This window comes from Nomascus leucogenys, chromosome 6 (assembly GCF_006542625.1).
Source record: "Nomascus leucogenys isolate Asia chromosome 6, Asia_NLE_v1, whole genome shotgun sequence".
In the NCBI taxonomy this organism is placed as follows: Eukaryota; Metazoa; Chordata; class Mammalia; order Primates; family Hylobatidae; genus Nomascus; species Nomascus leucogenys.
This window is the reverse complement of record NC_044386.1, coordinates 45444710-45469325: the sequence shown is the minus strand read 5'-3', so window position 1 is coordinate 45469325 and position 24616 is coordinate 45444710. Positions and strand designations below refer to the sequence as shown.

Sequence of the window (24616 nt, the reverse complement as noted above, 5' to 3'; positions counted from 1 at the left end):
AGACTTATGCAATACGACCTTTTTGTAAAGTGGAAATGATTATCTGTGGTTGAGAGTTTATAATCATGTTAGTTCATCAGGTAGTAAGTTTAGGGTTGCATTGAGAATTTAACGTTTTGCTGTAAGGAACTAGACCAGAAGACATCACCCAGCATACTGACTTGGAAACACTCCTATTTCATAATGAACCACTGTTTTTTTTTTTTTAAATCAGAACACAACTTTATTTGTGGATTCAAGATTTTAAAAAATGATTTTACACTTTAAAGTGTGCAATAAATTTTGATACATCAATCTTGATATATATATTTACTGTATCAGAAGATTTTAAAAAGTCAAATAGTTTATAATAAAAATGAATTGTGTTTAACTTGATACTTATTGGAATAACTTCAGCATTATAAATAAAAACCCAAAACAAACACCATTTAAATTTGAGTTCTGATGAAATGCATTTGTAATACAATTTTGTTAAAATTTTTTAATAAGAGATTGTAGGCTAAAGTTATATGCTTATAATTTCTAGAAACACATGATGTCCTTGTTTTATGAAAATGATCCTACTGACGGTCCTGCAGTAGAATGCATTTGAGACACTTTTCTGTCTGGGATAAGGGGCTGTGTTGCTTGATACACGTTCTTTCCGGACCATGAGCCCCTAGTGGGAGATGAAGGGGATGAAGGTCTGCAGCTGGGGACTGGTGGCAGTGAGTCTGGTCTCATTTAACACCATGTTCTATGAGTCACAGAGTCATCCAAATGAGTATCAGCCAGATAAAAAGAAAGCTTTGTATTTTCTCATGCTTAGATAGTTCACAAACATAGTATTTAAGTAATTGTGGCAAAATCCTGTTTTAACAAAAACGATTTTCACATTCCATTCTACATAATGAGGACATTTCCAAAATGCATTGGCCCACATTACTATTACTTTGCTGATATGAAGAAAATGAATTATGATGGTAAGATCCATATACAGATATACACATGTGTATCTATATTATTTATGTATTTAATATCAGATATGTTCCTACTTCCTTGTCTCTTAGAAGTCACTTTACTTTTAAATGATTCTTTGGGAGTGTGGTCAATTTGCACACCTGACTTGACACAATCTGACGGTCAGCACAAAGCACCTTCTGATTGTGTAACACTTTACAAAGTACTTTTTGCTTTCTTATCTGTCTGGAACTTCTGACAATGTGGCATGACAATGCGGGTGGGCATGATTATTCTCATTTGACAGATGAAGAAATATGAATCCAGAGAGGTTAAGTAAGCTGCTTCAGTTCACATGGCTGGTGAGAGATCAAACCAGGACTATACCTGGTGCTCATCCTTGACTGCTGGTTGACAATGGTGAAGACAAAACGCAGGGGACATTAATCTGTGAATTGCTTCCCCTAAACCATGCTGATGATGTGGTGTTTGGAAAGTAGAAAGTGGTTTTGCTACTGTCACATTTCAGATTTCTATCAGGTGCTAATGAGTACTCATCATGTTATACCCCAACAAACTTAAACCAAGAACCAGAGGTACTTTTTACAGTTCTCACAGGGTGTGTATATATATATATATTTAAGAAGATTCATAACATATATTTACAATTATTCCTAAATCACCAAGATACCATGCTGAGAAATAGGTTTAATCTTTTTAAGAGCATTTTCTATATAATCATTCCAATATAAGGATGAAACAATTTAAGTATGAAATATAAATACAGTCTTGGCACACTTTATCTTTGCAGGTGTGCTGGAACCTAGAACACTTTCCCTTTTGCCTTATTCTGCTTACCCCTACTTTGGATTGTTTTACAAATTCATCGACACATTTGCAAGTTCCTTGAGGATCAGGACTCAGCTTCTCTGAAGCTGACAACTCTTACCGCAGAGCATAGCATAGCGCTAGGCACGCAGCATTCAATAAACGTTTGATGGATACATGTACATGGTCTTTATGTACTTCAGTTTGGTTAAAGGAAGATTTGAACTGTAGCATTTTGCCTACAGAGTTCTGGATTTGTAATTAAAAACATTGTCTTCATAGTAAACAGTATTTTAAAAGGCATAAGAAATAGTAATAAATTTAATACAAATTATGCATTATAACAACTCTTTGGTTATTTTAAACAAATCATTTGGTTTTTTTTACTAGCGTGATACTAAAATATAAAAACGCGACTACAGAAATTAGCTTAATCTGTAAACATGATAAACCCTGTAAACATATATTTACTACATAATTGTACAGGTGTAAAGAATGTCTAGTAAAGGCAAGTGCTATACACTTCATTTAGTTCTTCAAGGCATATTTAGAAATACTGCTTTGTGGATCTTTAATGTTTGAAGAAGGAATTCTTCTAACTACACTAAAATATGAAAAAGTGATGAGTATACCAATGGTCAATAGGATATGCAGGCAAGAGAAAGGCTTTAATACTTTTTACCCATTGCAAATATGAATTTGCTTCACATGTCTTATGAACTATCTGTTTAGTAAAAGCTGCATATTAACAAAAGCCAAATACTTCAAAAGTGAAGAAGTAAACAGTTTTTCTGTGAGTTAGTTGGCTAGAAATATAGGTAACACACTTTCCAAAGTTTTTTTCCAAAAATCTAGGCAGTAAGGTGCGTAAGGCAGGTCTACAAAATAATAAATAGCTGCAAGTAGCACTAAATATATTGTAGTTTACTAAATAGTAAAATATTTCTTTTTCCAAATTTCAGTTTTCCATCTCAAAATGCATCAAACTTTTCACACATGACACTTATCACAAATATTTCACAGTTATCATCTCAGTAGTTTAAGAAAAAACTGCCTGGCAGATATACTATACAAGAGGTAAATGTTAAGGACAAAATTCACTATTTAAGTCATACCAGACTTATATCCTATTGTGTGAACTCTAAAGCCAGGTGTGGTGGTGCCTGGCTTTAGGCAGGCACCTAACTCTAAAGACAGAATGAAACAACTGTGTAAATGCAATGCATTATTTAAAAGTGATTGAAAATAAGCTGTCATACTATTTCTTCAAATGCTTTTTATATGATTTTCTTCAAGATCTGGGAAGAATCAGTGGCCACGTTTTAGTAGTTCCCTGGAAAATTTTAAGTCAAGATTTTGGTTATAAAACTATGGCAGTAAAAACACTATAGATTGTTATTTGTAATCTAATCAACTCCATCAAAGCCCTGAGTGTTTTCAATTGCCATCTGAAGTTTATCCCATAATTCTTCAAATGATTCATAAGGTGGCAAGTCCAGGCGATTAAAACTGAAAGAACAGAGAGGAACTGGTTATGAAAGACACTGACAAAGCAAGTACCACCAGAGCAAACAGAGCAATGCTGCTATTCATGATGAGTGTGTTCCAACAGCACCAAAATACGTCTTTTCACCAGGGGTAGAAGTAAGACGTAGGACTGGGTTCTGGGCATGGATACTCTGCACAACTCCTTGTGGAGTGCTGCCCCCACCACATCTTCCAAATGTCTGAGTTCTCTGCCACTTCAACCTCCAAAATGGAATGTTCTAGCCCGTCTTGGGACAGCCCATCACTCAGTTTAGATGCGTCTCTCTGATCTTCAGCTACCTGGACTTCAAGCCTGGGCAGACTTGGTAACAAAACACCTGTTCGTTGGGTGTCACCAACTCCTCCTTACCCATAATCCATACCTGCCACTGACATAACACAGAGGAGACTAGCCCTGCTGTAGCTAGGCTAACAGTCAGAGGAACCTCAATCTCTGAGGCTTTGTTCTATCAAGGTCCAAACAACTGCTTACCAGGTATGAGCTCTTGGCAGCTTTTCAGGAGTACCCCACTGTTCAACTGTAAATGACTGTGGTCCGTTTGAACCTACAAGGAAGAATTTATTTGGTTTCATTTACTCTCTACAGGGATCTCCAGGCATATCAAAACTTTTTCTAGTGTAGAACCTACACACACGCAGGGAACTAATCTGGTTTATTTATTTATTTATTTATATTTTAGAGATGGAGTATCCCTCTGTCACCCAGACTGGAGTGCAGTGGTATGATTCAAGCTCACTGTAGCCTCAAGCTCCTGGGCTCAAGTGATCCTCTTGCTTTAGCCTCCTGAGCAGCCAGGACTACAGATGTGCACCACCACGCCTGGCTAACTTTTAAAAAAATTCATTTCGTAGAGATGGGGGTCTCACTATGTTGCCCAGGCTGGTCTTGAACTCCTGGCCACAAGCCATTCACTCTGTCACCCAGGCTGAAGTACAATGGCATGATCTCGGCTCAGTGCAACCTCTACCTCCTGGATTCAAATGATTCTCATGCCTCAGCCTCCCAAGAAGCTGAGATTCCAGGAGTGTGCCATCACACCCAGCTAATTTTTGTATTTTTAGTAGACACGGGGTTTCACCATGTTGGCCAGGCTGGTCTCGAACCCCTGACCTCAGGTGATCTGCCTGCCTCAGCCTCCCAAAGTGTTGAGATTACAGGCGTGAGCTACCCCACCCAGCCGACTTAACTTACTTTTTATTGGCTATCTAATACTGTAATTTTAACATTTTGAAATAACTTCTTCCTATAAATACGTAAGAATTTGACTGTATATTCTAAGAATTTGACTTTGTATTCTAACACAAACAACTCTGGCTCTATGTGTGGGATATTTGCCCCAAATTTCAAACAGTGCATGAAATCAGTGGATGGCTATAGGGCTGGGTTACATAGAAGAGAGAAGAGAGGCCAGAGATGGAAAGGGGCATTTGTTTGCCCTGCCTTCATTTTTCGCTACTAACTTGTTAAGGTAGAGAAGATGGAGGAAGGGGAGTCAGGTGAAACCATGAAAAAGAAAGAGGCTATGAAGTCCAATTAGGCAAAGAATGACTGAATTGGTTACTGGCAAAGCTAATCACTTTGAGTGATTACTCTAGGTAGAGAAGTAGCAGCTGCTTGATCGGTTCTGCAAACACACATTAATGAGGCTTGGCAAGCTGACCAGATTTGCCATGGAGAAGAAAGCGTTTAGCTATCCCATCAGATGGTCAGCTTCTGTTTGCACAAAAAATTCAGCTTAGCAATTTCTTAGGCAGCAGTCCCGACTTCTAGTCCCCAAGACAATCCTAATCTTACTCATCGTTCTGAGTAGGCCTCCCACTTTAGGTACATCCTTTCTAAAAGATTTATTCTTGGATTCTTGGTTTCCTTAAAAGCAAGTAAATATCATTCCAATAGACAGAATATGAATCAATATGAGAAAAGTTGCTGTAATCTACATCAGAAATGGCACTTTTAAACAAAACACACTTCCAGTTTTACACATCAACTGGAAAATAATTTGATAGAATACATAGAATCTTACTTTACCTAAAACTGCATTAACTATTCTGAAAATCAAGAGATATGTGCAGTCTTCTTCCCAGTCCTGCTGCCTCCCCCAAGAAATGAAAAATAGTAGCCTAATGAGATTCTCCACCCCTATCTTGAAAGGAAAAAAAAAAAAGATTTCATGATCAAGTAAGTTTGGGAAACAATGCTTTTGTTTTCTTCTAACAGTAAAGTTTCTACAAAAGTCATGAAGAAATCCATTTAACTTTGTTTAGTCCAGCATTTCCCCAAAGGTATTCAACCATGACTGTTTGTTTTTATTTTTTTAAAAATACACTTAGTAACATTCTGTGAAACTTCAAATGCTATCCTGAACTATCACATTAGAAGTAATGCTTTTTCTTTTTTTTGAGACAGGGTCTCAGTCTGTCGACCAGGCTGAACTACAGTGGTGTGATCTCAGCTCACTGCAACCTCCGCCTCCTGGGCTCAAGCAATTCTCCTGCCTCAGCCTCCTAAGTAGCTGGGACTACAGGTGTGCACCACCAAGCCCAGCTAATATTTGTATTTTTGGGTAGAGACAGGGTTTCACTGTGTTGGCTAGGTTCGTCTTGAACTCCTGACCTCAAGTGATCTGCCTGCCTCGGCCTCCCGAAGTGCTAGGATTACAGGTGTGAGCCACCCCTCCCGGCCAAGGTAATGCTTTTTCTGTAACTGATGCATACTTGGCATAGAATTTGAAGTTAAAGAATGGAAAGTGACTCAAATCATTTGATGTTTCCAGTTTTCCCCTTTATTATCTGATTAGAAGGTGTAAATATATTTTAGCCTACTCCAGTGTTCCTAATGGTATCACTTTCAAAATCTTAATTCTTTTTAAAATTAAGCTAAGTATTAGTAAATGATGGAAGCTTGAGGATTCATCAGCCATGAAAAAGACAATAGGCATTATTCCATTTTTTTAATGATCTATGGAAAATCCTTACCATATAGTTCAGCAAATCCATTCATAGGCACCCGAGATGTGCCAGTGACAAACTGAAGTAATCTTATTCTTTTTTCTGAATCCATCATTAAAACAGCCTGAATAAGATAAAAACATCATTTAGGGAATAGCACTGGGAAAAAGGTAAACAAATTATCCTGAAACATAAACTATCAGAATTTAGTTAGAATATTAATAATCCCTTACTAGATGTGGATGTTTCTTTTAGTTAAATTTTTGTTTATAGGTGGTTTATAAAGTTCTTGAAAACTTTATTTCTAAGGCTACAATGGCAACTTTTTAGAATGGGATTATAACCTAGTGAAGTAACAAGATTTCTGTTGAGATATGATTCATGACTTTTAAAAATTATATGCTGGGTGCAGTGGCTCATGCCTATAATCCCCAGCACTTTGGGAGGCTGAGGTGGGTGGATCACTTGAGGTCAGGAGTTTGAGACCAGCCTGGCCAACAAGGTGAAACCCCGTCTCTACTAAAAATAAAAAATAACCAGGCATGGTGGTGCATACTTGTAATCCCAGCTACTCGGGAAGCTGAGGCAAGAGAATTGCTTGAACATGGGAGTTGGAGGTGGCAGTGAGCCGAGATTGCACCATCGCACTCCAGCCTGGGAGACAGAGGGAGACTCCATCTCAAAAAACACATTATATTAATATTATTGAATGGCATACCTATTTCTCTATGAGAAATTTTAAAAGAGCCATCCAGGAGTCCCTAGGAATACCCTGCAGGTTATTACAAGTTCTTTCAGTCCCCACTTTAGTAGAAAACTAAGTGCCTGTCTCAGCCTGTCATTCCACTTACTACCTTCTGAACATTTTACTTACCTAGTAATAGTTACAGACCCAGAAGGTGCATGTATACAGTACAAAACCAAAGATAATTTTTGCTGGTCTGTATATTTTTCTGTATCAGTTAAGTGTAATCCACCAGTATAGTTAATCAAGAGTTGACTTAAATATGATTTGATCTATCAAAAAGTAATTTACGAAAATAAAAGTTTCAAATTACCTTCCAAAACCACTGTATAACCTGATGATTTGCACTGTAGCCATTTTTATACTTTGTATGTTCCCTCCAGTCATTCACATCGACATCTCCCAGTCCACACATAAGAAGCTACATAAGAAATGTCAAATTATAAACAAGGAAAATAATGGGTTCAAAATTTCTGTTTCAACATAAAATGTTATGTCTTACCTCTAGTTCATTTTCATCAAAAATTTTGATGAGGTCCTGTGGTATTAGTTCAAAGAATCCCTAGAAAAAAGATGTATTTAAAAACTTGATGGGCAGGGCCAATGGCCTTTCCTGTGCCTCAGCTTCTGGATGCCACTGGAGGAATCCCACATCCACACAAGTTTCTACCACTACACAATCATGGGCTCTTCACTGAGATCTCAATATTGGCCAGAAAATGTACATGTGCACAGTCTGTTCTCTCTCATTTATTCCTCAAAGTGGCTATTTTTAAAACTTCCTGTGGCCAGACGGGTGGCTCATGCCTGTAATCCCAGCACTTTGGGAGGCCGGGTGGGTGGACTGCTTCAGCCAAGGAATTTGAGACTAGCCTGGGAAACATGGTGAAACACCGTCTTTACAAAAAAATACAAAAATTAGCCAGGCATGGTGGTGTGAACCTGTGGTCCCAGCTACTGGGGAGGCTGAGGTATTCCAGCCTCGGCAACAAAGTGAGATCCTGTCTCAAAACAACAAGAACAACAACAACAAACAAATTTCCCATCCTTCTCAAGCCTCCACATCACCCCTTCTTTACAGTAGGTAAGTGTAAGTTCTATTTGAGGGAAAAGAGGCAATTAAGCACGATGGAACTCCCTCAAGCTTCTGCATCCCTGCGTCCCAACCATCACGAACACCCATCATGGCCTCCTTCCCGCCGCAGTGGAAGACAGAGGTGCTGCCTCTTCTTTCAGGCTAGACCTGCACCTGTGCTTCACCTGCTCCTCAGAGAGGTCATCTCACTAGATATCTTTCTCTTTACTGGCTCACTCTGTATGCATTTAAATTTGCTCAACCCATATCTACCTTTAAAACAAAGCAAAACAAACAAACAAACAAACAAAACTAATGACTCTTTTTCCCTTCACAGCCAAGTTCTTGACAGTGTTATGCACTTACCAAATCCATTCACTCACCTCCCATCTAACCCTCAACCCACTGCAATCGGACTTCTACACTACAGCTTCCTTGAAATTGTTCTGGAAAAAGTCAAAGATGGCTTTGCAGCTATATCTAATAAACACATTTAATTCCTTATCGTATTTGACTTCTTTGCAGTATATGATTAAAACCACCTTTGCTATTGAAACTCTTCTACTCTTGATACCTTTCTGTCTGCCTCTGTTAATTTCCTTATTTCCGGCCGGGCGCGGTGGCTCACGCCTGTAATCCCAGCACTTTGGGAGGCTGAGACGGGCGGATCACAAGGTCAGGAGATCGAGACCATCCTGGCTATCACGTGAAACCCCGTCTCTACTAAAAATACAAAAAATTAGCCAGGCGCAGTGGCGGGCGCCTGTAGTCCCAGCTGGGAGGCTGAGGCAGGAGAATGGCGTAAACCCGGGAGGCGGAGCCTGCAGTGAGCCGAGATCGCGCCACTGCACTCCAGCCTGGGCGATAGAATGAGACTCCGTCTCAAAAAAAAAAAAAAAAAATATATATATATATATATATATATATATATTTCCTTATTTCCTTTGCAGTCTCCTGTTTTTTTTTTTTTTTTTTTTTTTTTTTCCCATGCTCTAAACTGTCCATTCATAAACAATCCATTCAAAACAACAGTTAAGATGCTGGTGTTCCCAGGTCTCTCTCCACATGTGAGGCCATCCACTTTCACAGCCCTTTCACATTTTCCATCGTATCGAGTTCACAGCTTCACTACACTTAGGCAGATGATCCCCAAATCCATACATCTCTATCCTTTAAGTCTCCCTTTCTGAATGCCATTCAAATGCACATGCAGCTCTGACCACCACCACTATCTTCACTCCCTTACCATTCCTATCTCAACTCCCTCACCATTCCCTTAATTCCTTACCATTTCTCACCAAGATTACTGTAGCACTTTCCCAACTCTGCTGGGAAGTCTCTGCTGCTAGTCTGGCTCTCCTCTAACTTGCTCTACATAGCACTTCCAGAATGATCTAAAACATAAATTGAATCTTGGTGTCTTATTGGTTAATAGCCTTTAATGCTACCTTCCTTCTCCCTCACTGAAATTCAGAGAAAACTCCGAACTCTACCACTTCACACACAGGCCCTGGATAAGCTGGTCTGTTAGCTCCGCAGGCTGATTGTTTCCCTCTTGCATTCTCTCACCCAGCATATACTCAACTGCCTGTGGGTACAGCCTGCCTTATTGCCAGACTTCACATATGCTGCTCCTGCTGCTTAGAACTGCATTTCCCTCTTCTCCATGGTTGGCCAATCCCTCTAGTCCTTCTTTGTCCCTTCCTTTGCCCCTCCCTGGTTTGTACTTCTCTTCTGTGCTCACCTAGCACTTTATGCTTGCCTCTGTTCATTTCACTCTTTACATCATACATCCCTTAATAACAGGACCTATGTCTTTTGGCCTGGTACAGCACCATACACATAGTACTCAATAGTGAATTTATGAGAAAGTATGTGACACACACACACACACATTTTAGAGACAAGGTTTCACTCTGTAGCCCAGACTGGAGTGCAGTAGTGCCATCATAGCTCATAGCTCACTGTAGCCTCAACTTCCCAGACTCAAGTGATCCTCCAGCCTCAGCCTCCCAAGTAGCTGTGACCATATGCACATGCCATGACACCAGGCTAATTTTTTTTTTTTGAGACGGAGTCTTGCTCTGTTGCCCAGGATGGAGTGCAGTGGCGCGATCTCGGCTCACTGCAACCTCTGCCTCTCAGGTTCAAGCAATTCCCCTGCCTCAGCCTCCCGAATAGCTGGGACTGCAGGTGCACACCACCATGTCCGGCTAATTTTTTTGTATTTTTAGTAGAGACAGGGTTTCACATTAGCCAGACTAGTCTCAAACTCCTGACCTCAGGCAATCTGCCCACCTCGGACTCCCAAACTGCTGGGATCACAGGCGTGAGCCACCGTGCCCAAATTTTTAATTTTTTATAGAGATAAGGTCTCCCTATGCTGTCCACACTGGTCTCAAACTCCTGGGCTCAAGCAATCCTCCCGCCTCAGCCTCCTCAAGTGTTGGGATTATAGGCATGAGCCACCACACCCAGCCAGATACATATTTAACAGAAGATTGTAAGTTAGCTTAAGAAATGAGTGCTCTGACAATCTGTCTACCAATTAGAAAAGTTTAAGTAACTTTTTAATTTATATTCTGAATAAAATATAGCAACAAAGAAAGGCAGCTATATGTCTTCACATGTAAATATCCCCAATAAATATCTGATAAAGGAAGAAAGTAGGCCGAGCATGGTGGCTCACACCTGTAACCCCAGCACTTTGGGAGGCCAAGGTGAATGGATCACTTGAGGTCAGGAGTTTGAGTTTGAGACCAGCCTGACCAACATGGTGAAACCCTGTCTCTACTAAAAATACAAAAATTAGCCAGGCATGGTGGCAGGCACCTGTAATCCCAGCTACTTGGGAGGCTGAGGCAGAAGAATTGCTTGAACCCGGGAGGTGCGGGTTGCAGTGAGCCGAGATCATGCCACTGCATTCCAGCCTGGGCGACAGAGTGACACACTCAAAAAAAAAAGAAGTAAGTCACAAAACAAAACATATAAGGTGATCCTATTTAGAAAAACAAACAATATGTTATACTATCCCTAAAGCACTCTTGTTCTTTTGCTGTCCTAAGGTGAAGAGAATGGAATAGGGAAAAGGCTCGGGGGAAAGGGGACCTGTCCATGTTTATTGTCTAGACTTGTTGAATGACTGAATGGAATATTTAGTTAATATAAAAATATAATTTAGAATGATTTCACAAAACAAGCCATATACTTATTTTTCTCAGATGTCATAAGGCCTAATATTTGAAACTGATAGGTTATACTGTGACAGTATGGAAGAGCAAATACAAGAAAATGAATACCTCTTTAAAAGCAGCCATTTGCTTCTGGATTCGGTTTACAAATCGCCATTGTATTACAAGACTAAAAAGAAACAACATTTCATTTTCATGTGAACCAAAACAAAATTCTGAGGCACAATTATTCCAGTTAGAAACAAAAACTAAAGGCTAGCTGAGCCCAAGGTAAAAGCTGAATATGAGTGCTTGCTACTGCATTGTGACAGAGAAAAAGAACACTGAGATTCTGGCCAAGGGGACAGAGAAAGATGGTAAGAAGAGTCTTTTTGGAATAAAGTACAAAATTATATCTAATAAAATAACTTATTAATAAAATACTTACTAAATATATTCCTTTTTGTTCTTATTGGTGACAACTATTTCTGATCCACCATTTTTCAGCTCATGTTGGTGTGTCTAAAATTAAACACAATAACTTGATATGTTATTTTAGTGAGAAAAATTTAAAAAGTATACATATTGTAGTTATAAGAGAAACTCGGTATTTTAAATTAAGTCCAGTCAAAAGTTAAAAGCTAAGAAAACTTAAAATACTAGTTTTACTAAAATAAATATGGAACAAGTCAAATGTTAAAGAAAGTACAAAATTCTTGCTCAGAGACAGCTTTTGTTACTGGAAAATAAATGTAAAAACAGAGCCTAGGAATGTATTAAGTGTACGTATTAACATCTAAACATTTGTTTCACAATTTATGTGCCATTTTAACTGATCAGAATTCACAAACCTGTCCAAAAAGTTCTTCATCTATGATAAACCTGAGGTCCAATTCTGTTGGGTCATTTTCAAGAATCCATCTTAGGGAATTGTAATATTCACTATCCTAGATGGGAAAATTACATATTTAAAATGTGTATACATAACACACCTGAAATTGCAAAAAACAGTGTGTAGAAGGTCTGAATAATTGAGTAAAAGATGAGAGGTCAGATGGACATCCTTTACTTACACACATACATAAACAAAAATGTATGTGTGTATGTGTGTGTACTACAAAAAGAGACGGATGACAGGTAAGGGCAAGAGTAAAAACGCATCAATCAATCAATCAATTGGTGCCTGCTTAAAAGTTCAGAATCTATGTTTATGTGGAAGCAGTGGAGGTACAGATTTTATTATCCAGTTAAAGGAATGAATACAGAAGTTTTCAGACAAAATCTAACTTCTTTGAATATCCAGGGGCACTTAACGCATTCCTCATATGCCTATGTGATTTCGTGTTAAATGTTTTATTTTTATTTTTTAATTTAATTTTTTTTTTTTTTTTTGAGACAGGGTCTCGCTCTATCCCTTAGGTTGGAGTGCAGTGGGGCGATCGTGGCTCACTGCAGCCTCGACATCCTTGGCTCAAGTGATCCTCCTATTTCAGCCTCCCCAGTAGCTGGGACTACAGGCACGCACCACCAAGCCCGGCTAATTTTTGTATTTTTTTGTAGAGACAGTGTATCACCATGTTGGCGAGGCTGGTCTCAAACTCCTGATCTCAAGTGATCCACCCGCCTCAGCTTCCCAAAGTGCTGGGATTACAGTTGCGCACCCCCATGCCCGGCACTGTGTGTGAAATGTTTAAGTAGCTACGAGGAGGCCACTGTTTATACGCAGCCCGAGTTAAAGAAAAATCTCTAAATACATATAGAGGCTCAGTGAACCAACTCAAATAACTGTGCAATCTTATGATTTATAAAGAATCACACTGTTTGTGCTGTTAATATGTAATAAGAAAAGAATAAAAAATGAACTTGGTACTAAGGAAGATGTCCTGGAGTTCATGTGTGCACACATCGTGTGAGGCTATTCAGCAGCACAGGAAACAACATGGCTACAGTCCGGAGTGTAATCCTTGGGCTTCTGTTTTTTTCTAGGAGCCTAACCATAATGCTTTGCCTTTCGACTGCCATTTAAAAAATATACACCATTTGGCCGGGCACGGTGGCTCATGCCTGTAATCCCAGCACTTTGGGAGGCTGAGGCGGGCAGATCATGTGGTCAAAAGACGGAAACCATCCTGGCGAACATGGTGAAACCCTGTCTCTACTAAAAATACGAAAATTAGCTGAGTGTGGTGGCGTGTGCCTGTAGTCCCAGCTACACAGGAGGCTGAGGCAGAGAAATGCTTGAACCTGGAAAGCAGAGGTTGCAGTGAGCCGAGATCACGCCACTGCACTCCAGCTTGGCAACAGAGCGAGACTCTGTCTCAAAAAAAAATACATATATATATATTATATATATATATATATTATATACATATATTATATATGTATATTATATATTTCTATATATTATATACGTATATTATATACGTATATTATGTATTTATATATTATATATGTATATTATATATGTATATTATATATATGCACATATATATGTGCATGTATATATATATACAACATTCATCATAAAAGATCATAATGCAAATACTGATTCAAAAGATACATAACTTGTACAACCTATTGAAGTATTTAGTGGGATATTTAATGTTATCTATAACTTATTCTGAAATGCATGAAGAAACTAAGATAGACTGATGGATAGACAGATAGGTATGTGATAAAGTAAATCTAGAAAAAAGCAATTGTGAGTAGTGGATATGCAAGTGTCCAATGTAAAGTTCTTCCAACTTTATTATATGTTAGAAAATTTTCATAATAAAATGTTAAGGAAAAAGTTCATTTGTATTTTGAAACATGATAATATATTAATTTCCATGTAATTAAAAGCAAATTCTTCAAAATGTTCAAGGTGCTTGTTAAATTATACTTCATCTATACTACAAGTGAAAAAGACATACCACAGATTCCATATCATGAAGGGTTATTGGTTTGTGAAGCATCATCTTGTAAAATGGGCGGATGAAAAAACCTTGCAAAAAAACAAATATATTTAGAATGATTACCAAGTAAAAGAAAACAAGTAATTACATTGTAAAAAGTTTATACTTAATACTAACCATCCAACAGTTTGCCATGATAAACTGCCATTCCAGCTACCCGACCAATAAACTTGAAGTAAGAGAGGTGATCTTCGTTACACAATCCAGAGTTTGGATTTATCTGTAGGGTATAATTGTCCCTGTAAAGACAACCCCATTTAAATACTTCATCTGAAAAACTTTAATATGGCAAATAATTATAAATAATCCTCCTCTTTTAAGAGTTGTCACTGTTAGAACCACATTCCTCCACTGGATTTAATGGTTTTAAAAGTAGTAATTTCTGTCAAAAAGTGGAAATAACCCAAATGTCCTTTGGCAGATGAATGTATAAACAAAGTTTTGTTTGTTCGTTTGTTTTTGGGATGGAGTCTTGCTCTGTCGCCCAGACTGTAGTGCAATGGCATGGTCTCAGCTCACTGCAACCTCCGCCTCCCAGGTTCAAGCGATTCTCCCGCCTCAGCCTCCTGAGTAGCTGGGACTACAGGCGCCCGCCACCACACCTGGGTAAGTTTTTGTATTTTTAGTAGAGACAGGGTTTCACCGTGTTAGCCAGGATGGTCTCGATCTTCTGACCTCGTGATCCACCTGCCTCGGCCTCCCAAAGTGCTGGGATTACAGGCGTGAGCCACTGCGCCCGGCCGACTCTTACTTTTAAAACAGTGATTTTTCTTTTTCTGTCTATAATCATTGTAAAGGTACTTACGTAGCAGAATATTCAAACAACCCATAATAAGGGTTAAACATTTCCTTTGAGATCAGGAAGAACCATTCTCTGGCGACTCCTCCATAATCCAATCCCTTTTCACCATCAAACTCAATCCACAGTCGAGCCTTGAGGAAGTCTGCTCTCTTGACACCCATAATTCTCCGGTAAGAGTCTTCAAGAACAGTTGCTCGGCGAAGTTTCATTTCAAATTTGTTTGGAATGTCATTCTGAAAATCCAGAGGAGAGACTTATTGTTTAAATCAGTTCAACATAATAACAAACCTATCTCTCATAAAGTTATACCATTCCCTCTACACCCTGTGTCCAAGTCTCTTTTTCCTTATATAATATACTCAGGGAAAACACAACTACGTATATTGTCTTGGTTTCCTCTATGGTATGAGAGAGTTCCTGCATTTTCTCTAATCACTTTGTAATATAGACTTCTTTATATCTGAAGATGCCTTTTTTTTTTTTTTTTTTTTGAGACAGCTCTGTAGTGCAGGCTGGAGTGCAGTGGCGTGAACATGGCTTACTGCAGCCTCGACCTCGTGGGCTCAAGTGATCCTCTTGCTTCTGATTCCTAAGTAACTGGACCATAGGCGCATGCCATCATGCCTGGCTAATTTTTTAAGTTTTTGAGGTCTTGCCATCTTGCCCAGGCTGGTCTCAAACTCCTAAGCTCAAGCAATCCTCCCGCCTTGGCCTCCCAAAGTGCTGAGGTTATAGCCATGAGCCACTGCACCTGGCCTAAAGAAGCTATTGATGGTGATGGTAATGCCCCCATGAAGGCATTTCGTTAACAGTCCTTTTCATATTAAGTTCCAATGAACACCGTTCTGTGACCTGTAGGACAGCCACTGCCTGCTAGCTGTTGTGCCTGTCTGTTCAGGGTTTTCCCTACCTCTACTTTCCTCCCTGGAGTCTGTCTTCCTTCACTCATTAACATATGGTGACATTTACAGACTGTGCCAGTGATATATTTTGGTTGTGTCCCTACCCAAATCTCATCTTGAATTGTAACTCCCACAATCCCCACGTGTCATGGGAAGAACCCAGTGGGAGGTGATTGAATTATGGGGGCGGGTCTTTCCCGCACTGTTCTCGTGATAGTGAGTGGGTCTCACGAAATCTAATGGTTTCTATACACAAGCTCTCTCTTTGCCTGCTGCCATCCACGTTAAGATGTGACTTGCTCCTCCTTGCCATCTGCCATGATTGTGAGGCCTCCCCAGCCATGTGGAACTGTAGGTCCAATAAACCTCTTTCTTTTGTAAATTGCCCAGTCTCGGGTATGTCTTTATCAGCAGCGTGAAAACGGACTAATACAGCCAGGCATGGGTCCCCTGGAATGGTAGGTTAACTCATTTAACCTTATAACAACACTATGCAAAAGCTACTATTATTGTCTTCATTTTACACATAAAACTGAAGAAGACAACAAAGTCTTAGCTCCTGAGTCTGTGCTCTTAATTAATGGAGCTACATTGCCTCACTAATCTTTAGTACCTTCTTTGCTTATGTGACAAATGTACACAACTATGATTTAGGCAGAACTTATTGTAAATTTTACAAAAGATATATCTAAATATTTTATTCCTCAGTACTTCATGGGCAAATTTCCAGGGGAAACCAGTAAGAGAAAACATGCCATCAATATTCTGTCACCTCCAAAAAAGGTTAGCTCTAAGGAAAAAAAATCAATTTCATTTTCAATTTATTTAGGGAAAATGGAAAGCTCTATAGAAATATAATAATGTAAGCAGTTGATATAAGCAATATAAGCATGATATGAGCAGTTTCCTATACTGCTTATGTCATTAAAAAAATGGTAAGCTTGCAGAAAAGCAACTTTAGACTGGATACTAGGCAGCTGGTGCAGGTAAGCATTTATCAAAGGCCTACTCTGGGCCAGGTGGTATTGTAGTAGGGTCAACGATGGGGAATAAAGGGAATAAAAACATAGGGTAAGATGTCGTTGCTTCCTCAAGGAGTTTCTCATCTGGTGCATATGTGAAAAACAAGTATAAATGCTGCTAATTCTGAGACTTAAAATAGGAGGACAATTGCTGATGACAGAGATGGAAGCAATGTCTGCGGGGCATAAAAGACTGAGCTATTGACTTCAAATGAGGCAATCAAGAAGGCTTTGAGAGGAAGTCTTTAGACAGAGAAAGGGAGGGAAGGATGGAGGAACAGCATACATGAGGGGTCTGATACATTTAATACCTAGAGGGCACAGAAGGAGAAGACGGGAGAGGAAGGGAAAGAAAGCAGGGATTATAGTGAAAAAATGCGAAAAAGTAGTCTGGGGCCAGAGGGTGGACAGTGTAAATGCAGTTGGGAAGAGAGTTTCTGGGTATGGGAGCCACATGGTCAGATTGCTGGGTTCTCAGAAGCTGATGGGACAGGGTGCAAAGGGTGGTTCTAAAGAGGAGAAACAAGAGGCACACTGGTCAGTTAAAGACCCCTGGAATAGCTCAGTGAGAGAAGACAGAGGGACCTGTGAAGACGCAATGGTAGTGGAAGAAGAGAGGGCTACAGGAGAAACTTCAGTGTTTGAACTGAGTAGTAGACAAGTGCATGCATTCTGGAATCTGGCCATGTTCAAATCTTAACTCCACCGTTCACTAGGAGTGAGACTTTAGGCGGGTTACATGTCTTTTCTAAGGATTAGTTTCCTCATCTATAAAATAGGGATAATAATAATGATAGCTACCCAGATGGAGTTGTTTCAATTCCATGCATTAAAAATGCTTACACAGTATCTGGCATATGGTAATTGTTAGCCATCATTATTCCTAACTACAAGATGTTGAGGATAAGGAAGAGGAAAAGGTTAAAGACAGTGCACGGCTTTCAAGCATCAGTTTTTAATTTTTGTGTTTTTTTTTGAGACAGAGTACTGCTCTGTCATCCAGGCTGAGTGCAGTGGCATGATTATAGCTCAGTGCAGCTTTGAACTCCTGAGCTCAAGTAATCCTCCTGCTTCAGCCTCCCAAAGTGCTGGGATTACAGGCATGAGCCACTGCACCTGGTGTTTTTAATATTCTTTATTTCTGTTTTGGTGCTACACGTTCTTATATTCTAAGTGTTCTGCTCTTTTGCTATGATGTGTCTAGATACAGATTTTATTTTTAAAGTACTGCTTGGGCCTTTTTATTAATGTGAGAATTCATATTCTTAGCCTTCTCCTCATGATCTTGGTCCCCTCCTTCTGGAGTGACTTCATGTCTTTTAACCTTTCTTTTATATGTTTATCCCTTTACATGCCTTTGTTGCATTCTGGGTAATTTCCACACAAATTAATTAATTTCTCTCTTAATTCTCTTAGTCACCAATATGATATGTCATGTTGCTTAGGAACATGGGATCTGGAGCTAGACCACTTAGTTTTTCTACTTAATAACCATGGGACTTGATCACATTGCCTATTCTCTCTGTGCCTCAGTTTCCTCATCTGTGAAATGTAATAGTCCCTTCCTTACAGAGTTATTGTAGATAGTAAATGAATAACACATGTAAACTTCTAAGAAGAATGCCTGGTATGCAGTGAGAGATCAACGAATATAATTGCTTTTATCTTTGTTTTTTTTTTTTGTATTTTGTGGCCTGTAATGGCATTCTCCCATCTTCTGCTGCCTGGAAGACATTAACAATTAGATACTACAACATGTTTCAACCACTCAGAGTGGCAAATGGAGAAGCTAGTGCTTCTATTCCTCCAGCATATTCTCATTAACAATGAAAACATTTAACAGAACAATAAATCAGCAAACATTTAAAATCCCAAAGTCTAGAAGTAGAAAACAAATTTCCAGGGAAATTTTGACACAAAGTTATTCGTTTTTTTTTTTCTTTTTTTTTTTTGAGACAGGGTCTCACTCTGTTGCCCAGGCTGGAGTGCAGTGGTGCAATCTTGGCTCACTGCAACCTCTGCCTCCTGGGTTCAAGCGGTTTTCCTGCCTCAGCCTCCCGAGTAGCCAGGATTACAGGTGTGCACCATCACACCTAGCTAATTTTTGTATTTTTAGTAGAGACGGGGGTTTCACCATGTTGGCCAGGCTGGTCTCGAACTCTTGACCTCAAGTGATCCACCCACCTCGACCTCCCAAAGTGCTGGGATTACAGGCGTGTGCTACTGCGCCTGGCTCACAAAATTATCCTTAAAAATGAGTTTAGAAAGTTGATGATATTTAAGGATTTTATTAGGGCATAAAATGTTTACACTAGAAAAACTATCATGTTTTATTTCTGTTAAAAATTTGGGTGAAAATCTGAGGTAGCCGACCCACCATCTTGAATCTTTGTGAAAGCCAGCTTCTGGCTTAGAATGCAAGAAAGTATAACTCAATATGGCCACCTAGTGGTAGTATTCCTAAACTGCAGGCAAAGGAGGACAGGATGAGCAAGTGAGAGAGGCGTTAAAACCAGTAGACACCAACAGAAATGAAATAGATGGCAGATGATGAGTTTAGTTCCAAACATATTGCATATGTGGTGATGGGAAAAAGTGTAGTGAACATAACTGATAAACATAAGGAAGCACAGTTCCGCTCATGACTGTATTTTTAAATGATGCAGAGACATTACATTTGAAGCTGTAGAGAATGAATGACTTTCGCTGGAAAACAACAAAGTCATAAAAAAATCCAGAGAGTCCTCCAACACAGTCAAAGACTAGGCCAGAAGATAATTTCCTGAGCCACTCTTGCTCAGATTCTACAAAGATCAAGCCCCATAAACCCCACAAGGATACACCAGGTTAGAGCTCTGGAAAGCAAACTTTAAATGCCATTTTTCTATATTATAAAATATATTGAAAAATAAAGACATAAAGTAATTATGGTCTGTAGTGATATATCACAGCTACTCAAAAAATGAGCATCCTTTCTCTAGGAAAAACTGTTCACTCAAAGTTGTTACAAATATAGAACAAATTATTACTTTAAAAAAACATTTCCCATTACTTTCCATCTATATATTAATGACTCTTAAGTATTTATTACAAATACCACTAACCTGCTTCTTCAACTTTCTTCGGAAGAACTCATACTTTCTTTTGTAATCCCTGGAGTAGGGCACTGCCTTTAGTTGGAAATTTTGGAAAAATAAAGAAATTTAGGTTGTTTTTATTCTGGAACAATTTTTAAAGTTCCCTGCAGGGTATTTTATGAACCTAAGTTAAGGGCATTAAAAGAAAAATATTTGGAAACAAAAGTTTAATTAGAAGAAAAACAAATACAAAACTTTAAACTTTAAAATATTTAATTTCTCTGTTTAAGATAAAATTATATTCAGCAATTCCTATGGCTGTAATTTTCATTATGCAATATACTTAAAATGCAGCATGCCAGAAATAGGAAATTTCTTCCAGGTAGAGAAATATTAGAAACAAAAATTTCCATTTCTAAAGAGGCTTTCAAAGTGATTTCTCCATTAAAGGGACAATGTGAAAAGTGTACCTTTTCCTTGAACTCCAAGGAGTTGCCTTTTTGAGCTATTAAAGGACTACATGTTGAGATAGTAAATAGTAATAAAAAGCGGTATCTTCAGTTTTATTTATTTTTATGAATTAGAAAAAATCTGAATAAAATGGAAAAAGCTGCTATAAAAAAGGATAATTTTCCTATCAATCTGACTCAAGAGTAGTACAATTATCATACATGGCAATATTTATACTTAAGTGTGGATGTGTCTTACATACTGGGCATTTACAATGATTTCTTTTTCTTTTTTTCTTTTTTTTTTTGAGATGGAGTCTTGATCTGTCGCCCAGGCTGGAGTGTGGTGGTGCAATCTCAGCTCACTGCAACCTCCACCTCCTGGATTCAAGTAATTCTCCTGCCTCAGCCTCCCAAGTAGCTGGGACTACAGATACCTGCCACCATGCCCAGCTGATTTTTTTTGCATTTTTAGCAGAGACAGGGTTTCACCACCTTGGCCGGGCTGATCTCAAACTCCTGACCTCAGATGATCCACCTGCCTTGGCCTCCCAAAGTGCTGGAATTACAGGTGTGAGCCTGGCTTGATTTCTATCAAAAAATTTAAGAATGACCCTGGAGTGGATAGGGTGCTGCTGCTTCCTCATCCGCATACACTCTCTGCTCCTCTCTGATTTGTGGAGGACTGTCATCATTCTTGTTCAGACAGTGGGAGCCACCAGCCAGAGCTCAGCAGCCCACACTGCCTTAGCATTCTGACTGTCTGGCTCACTTGTCCCCCACTGCTATTGCGTAGGGTAAGGATAATGACGTTATAGAATCTTTTCAAATAACGGAGACTTGGAGTATGGGAAATGGGGGAGAGGAGAGAATATGTGCTTTACTCTCAATGCCTGTAGGGTTATGCCCTTGACTATCTGCTCTTGAAGAGACAGGTGAGAGGACAGTCCCATCAGAGCACACTGGCACAGAGAGACTTACTGGTCCAGTTATTGCTACATTCTCCAACCGAGGATCTTCCCATTGTGTTCTTTTTATATCTGAAGGGAAGAAAAAGAAAAAAGATGTACTTTCTCACACATAAAATTTATTACAAAAAATAACATAATGAAAAATCGCACTGCACATACTGTGATTTATGTAGAAGATTCTTCCATCTGTGTGAGTTCTCTCTTCCCATCCTGGCTATAATTAAGAATGTATTTCAATTATTTTAGGATAGGGTTTTAGATGAATGGATAGAAAAATAACACTGGTTATATGGGTAATTTAACTTGCATATTCCATTCCATTCTTAGAAGGTATCAACATTTTAATAATAATATTAATGATAGCTGATAAAGAACTACTATATCTGAAAATGCAAAATATTTGAGATAGCCAAGTTAGATGGGTTAGCATTTCTATACACTTACAGGTAAAGGCCCTAGATCATTGGAAGTATCAAGTGATGTCTTTCCTCTCAGATGGACTGGAATTTTCAATCTTGGATCTTCCTTTTTTGGTGGAGTAAATAAAGAACAATACACACACATTTTAAAATAATGAAAGTCAGTCTGTTACCATATTTTCTAACATCAATGGATATTTAAAATATTCTCTGGTAAAAGTCAATTTATACTTTATTTCCTAAATATGTGACACAATATTTTCTCCTTCTAAAATCTATCACTGTCAGGCTATAATATCAAAAGGAATAACGATCAGTTTTCAGGGATCACCACTAACTGGTCATCTCTTTTGCCCTGCCCTTTAGGAAATGTGTCACTATATAGGGCTTTTCTCTATGTAAAAATTGGTGAAAGAGTGGGACACATGATATTTCTTTCTTTTTTTTTTGAGACAGAGTTTCACTCTTGTCGCCCAGGCTGGAGTGCAATGGCACCATCTCAGCTCACTGCAACCTCTTCTTCCCAGGTTCAAGGGATTCTCCTGCCTCAGCCTCCTGAGTAGCTGGGATTACAGGCATGCACCACCATGCCCAGCTAATTTTTGTATTTTTAGTAGAGATTGGGTTTCTCCATGTTGGCCAGGCTAGTCTTGAACTCCTGACCTCAGGTGATCCACCCGCCTTGGCCTCCCAAAGTGCTGGGATTACAGGCATGAGCCACTGTGCCCGGCCCTGGACCACATATTTCTAAACCCCAGAACATGCATTTTGCCAGCTATCTGTTCAAGGGTTGATTAATATTTTTGAATAGCAGAAAGGTAAGCCCAAAAAGGTTATCAAAGGCCAATTCAGAATGTTAAAAAAGAGAACAAAATTCAATTTATTTGGTTTAATTTACATATATTATTAATTTATTAAATAATTTTAGTATTATTTAAGCTATGTTGGTGTTTTAATAATTTATTAAAATCTATTCATCTGCTGCTAATTTTAAGTAATTTTTCTTTCTTTCTTTTCTTTTTTTTTTTTGAGATGGAGTCTTGCTCTGTTGCCCAGGCTGGAGTGCAGTGGCGCAATCTCGGCTCACTGCAAGCTCTGCCTCCTGGGTTCATGCCATTCTCCAGCCTCAGCCTCCCGAACAGCTGGGACTACAGGCACCCGCCACCATGCCCGACTAATTATTTTGTATTTTTAGTAGAAACAGGGTTTCCCCATGTTAGCCAGGATGGTCTCAATCTCGATCTCCTGACCTCGTGGTCTGTCCCCCATGGCCTCCCAAAGTGCTGGGATTACAGGCATGAGCCACTGCACCCGGCCTTTAGGTAATTTTTCTATTAGTGGTAAGCCAAGCACTAAACAATTTTAAGCCTTATCTTAAAATAAAAATACTTGTTCTACCTAGCCTCACAAGGTTTTTTTGATATTAAATGAGATATGGATTCAAAAGTGCTTTGGAGCTATAAACCCTCATATAAAAGCAAAGGATTATTCCTATATATCTTCTTAAGCATTTATGGCTAGTGAGCTAAAAACTGGAAATAGGAAGTAAACATGAATATCTCCATCATAATCCAAAACAATATTAAAAAGAGGCATAAGCATTCTCCTGAATACAAATAATATTATTAAGAATTCAATATATCTTTCAATGAATATTAGGAAACATAGGTTATACTAATATACACGTAAAGATTTTAAGGAACTATGCATAAGAGATGATTATTGTTGTTATACATTTAAATGGAAGAGTATCAGAGTTACCCAGGTGGTGGTTTTAGTGTTATGGTCGATAAAGAAAGGCCTCCCATTTGGTGCATGCCGGACTTCCCAGCCTTTAGGAAGGAATCCTCGCTCAATTTCAGATGGCTGGGTCACCTGCTGGCCCGAATCACTGGTGAAGGCTTGTGATTGAGGGCCTGCAGAACTCTGGCTTGAGGTCAGCTGACTGGTCTCCACTGTGGCCTGGCATATTAATGAAATCATATTGTAATATTTTATAGAGAGAGAACTCACAAATAGATGCAGTTAAAAAGGTAACTTAACCTGCAAATAGAATACACACCCTCCATTAAAGAGACTCTAAATATTTGAGGCTCATTTTCAAATGTAGTTATGGCATGTTAATATTTTCCCAACATTTCAATAATGCATTACATTTAATAACATTTTTCCAATAAATTATTTTGTAAAACTTTATTTTTTACAGTAATTTATAATTTCTCAACTAGTTCTCAAGCAGTAAGATGATAGTTAACAGTCTGCTGTGGGTGCATCTGACTGAAGGAGCGAGGTCCACAAGCTCAAGCCCTAGATGCAAGGGGAGCTCTGGTGCCTATAGGAGGAGGTCGCCTTTGTTTTCCCAAAACTCACAGGATGGGGAATTCCTCATACACAGAAGTAGATTCAAACGTTGGGCAGACAAAATGAATGGCAAATATCTACCACAGAAATGGATAATTGAAGTGTAATATATTCATGATGGAATATTAGTAGTTAAGAGAAATACACTGGATCTATAAATAACAACATGGACAGAGCTTTAAAACAATGTTAAGCAAAAAAGGTGTAGACTTACAGGGCCACAACATCAATGCAAAGTTTTTTTTAATCAAGCAGCACCTCATTCTATGAAATAAAATGAGTGTTCTCTCGTTGCAAAATTAGAAACAAAGGCATATAAACAATATTTTACATTTTCTTTTCCTTTTCCTTTTTTTTTTTTTTTTTTCAGATGGAGTTTTGATCTGTTGCCCAGGCTGGAGT

The 24616-nt window shown here is 38.8% G+C and overlaps 1 protein-coding gene across 2 annotated transcripts in view; it reads right to left on the bottom strand.

Annotated features, from left to right (window-relative positions):
- Positions 1 to 207: 207 nt before the first annotated feature.
- Positions 208 to 24616, bottom strand: part of NEDD4 (NEDD4 E3 ubiquitin protein ligase) — a 165593-nt gene continuing 141184 nt past the window's right edge. For both annotated transcript variants that reach the window (XM_003266957.4, XM_003266958.4), the window contains 16 exons: positions 23615 to 23815; positions 21879 to 21959; positions 21594 to 21648; positions 21445 to 21503; positions 20042 to 20107; positions 15017 to 15246; positions 14329 to 14450; positions 14170 to 14240; positions 12106 to 12201; positions 11703 to 11776; positions 11384 to 11444; positions 7512 to 7571; positions 7323 to 7430; positions 6292 to 6388; positions 3788 to 3860; positions 208 to 3276 (listed from right to left, as the gene is read on the bottom strand). In XM_003266957.4, coding sequence (XP_003267005.1) covers positions 3174 to 3276; positions 3788 to 3860; positions 6292 to 6388; positions 7323 to 7430; positions 7512 to 7571; positions 11384 to 11444; positions 11703 to 11776; positions 12106 to 12201; positions 14170 to 14240; positions 14329 to 14450; positions 15017 to 15246; positions 20042 to 20107; positions 21445 to 21503; positions 21594 to 21648; positions 21879 to 21959; positions 23615 to 23815 — 1557 coding nt within the window. In that variant the 3' untranslated portion in view covers positions 208 to 3173. The remainder of the gene's footprint in view (positions 3277 to 3787; positions 3861 to 6291; positions 6389 to 7322; positions 7431 to 7511; positions 7572 to 11383; positions 11445 to 11702; positions 11777 to 12105; positions 12202 to 14169; positions 14241 to 14328; positions 14451 to 15016; positions 15247 to 20041; positions 20108 to 21444; positions 21504 to 21593; positions 21649 to 21878; positions 21960 to 23614; positions 23816 to 24616) is intronic.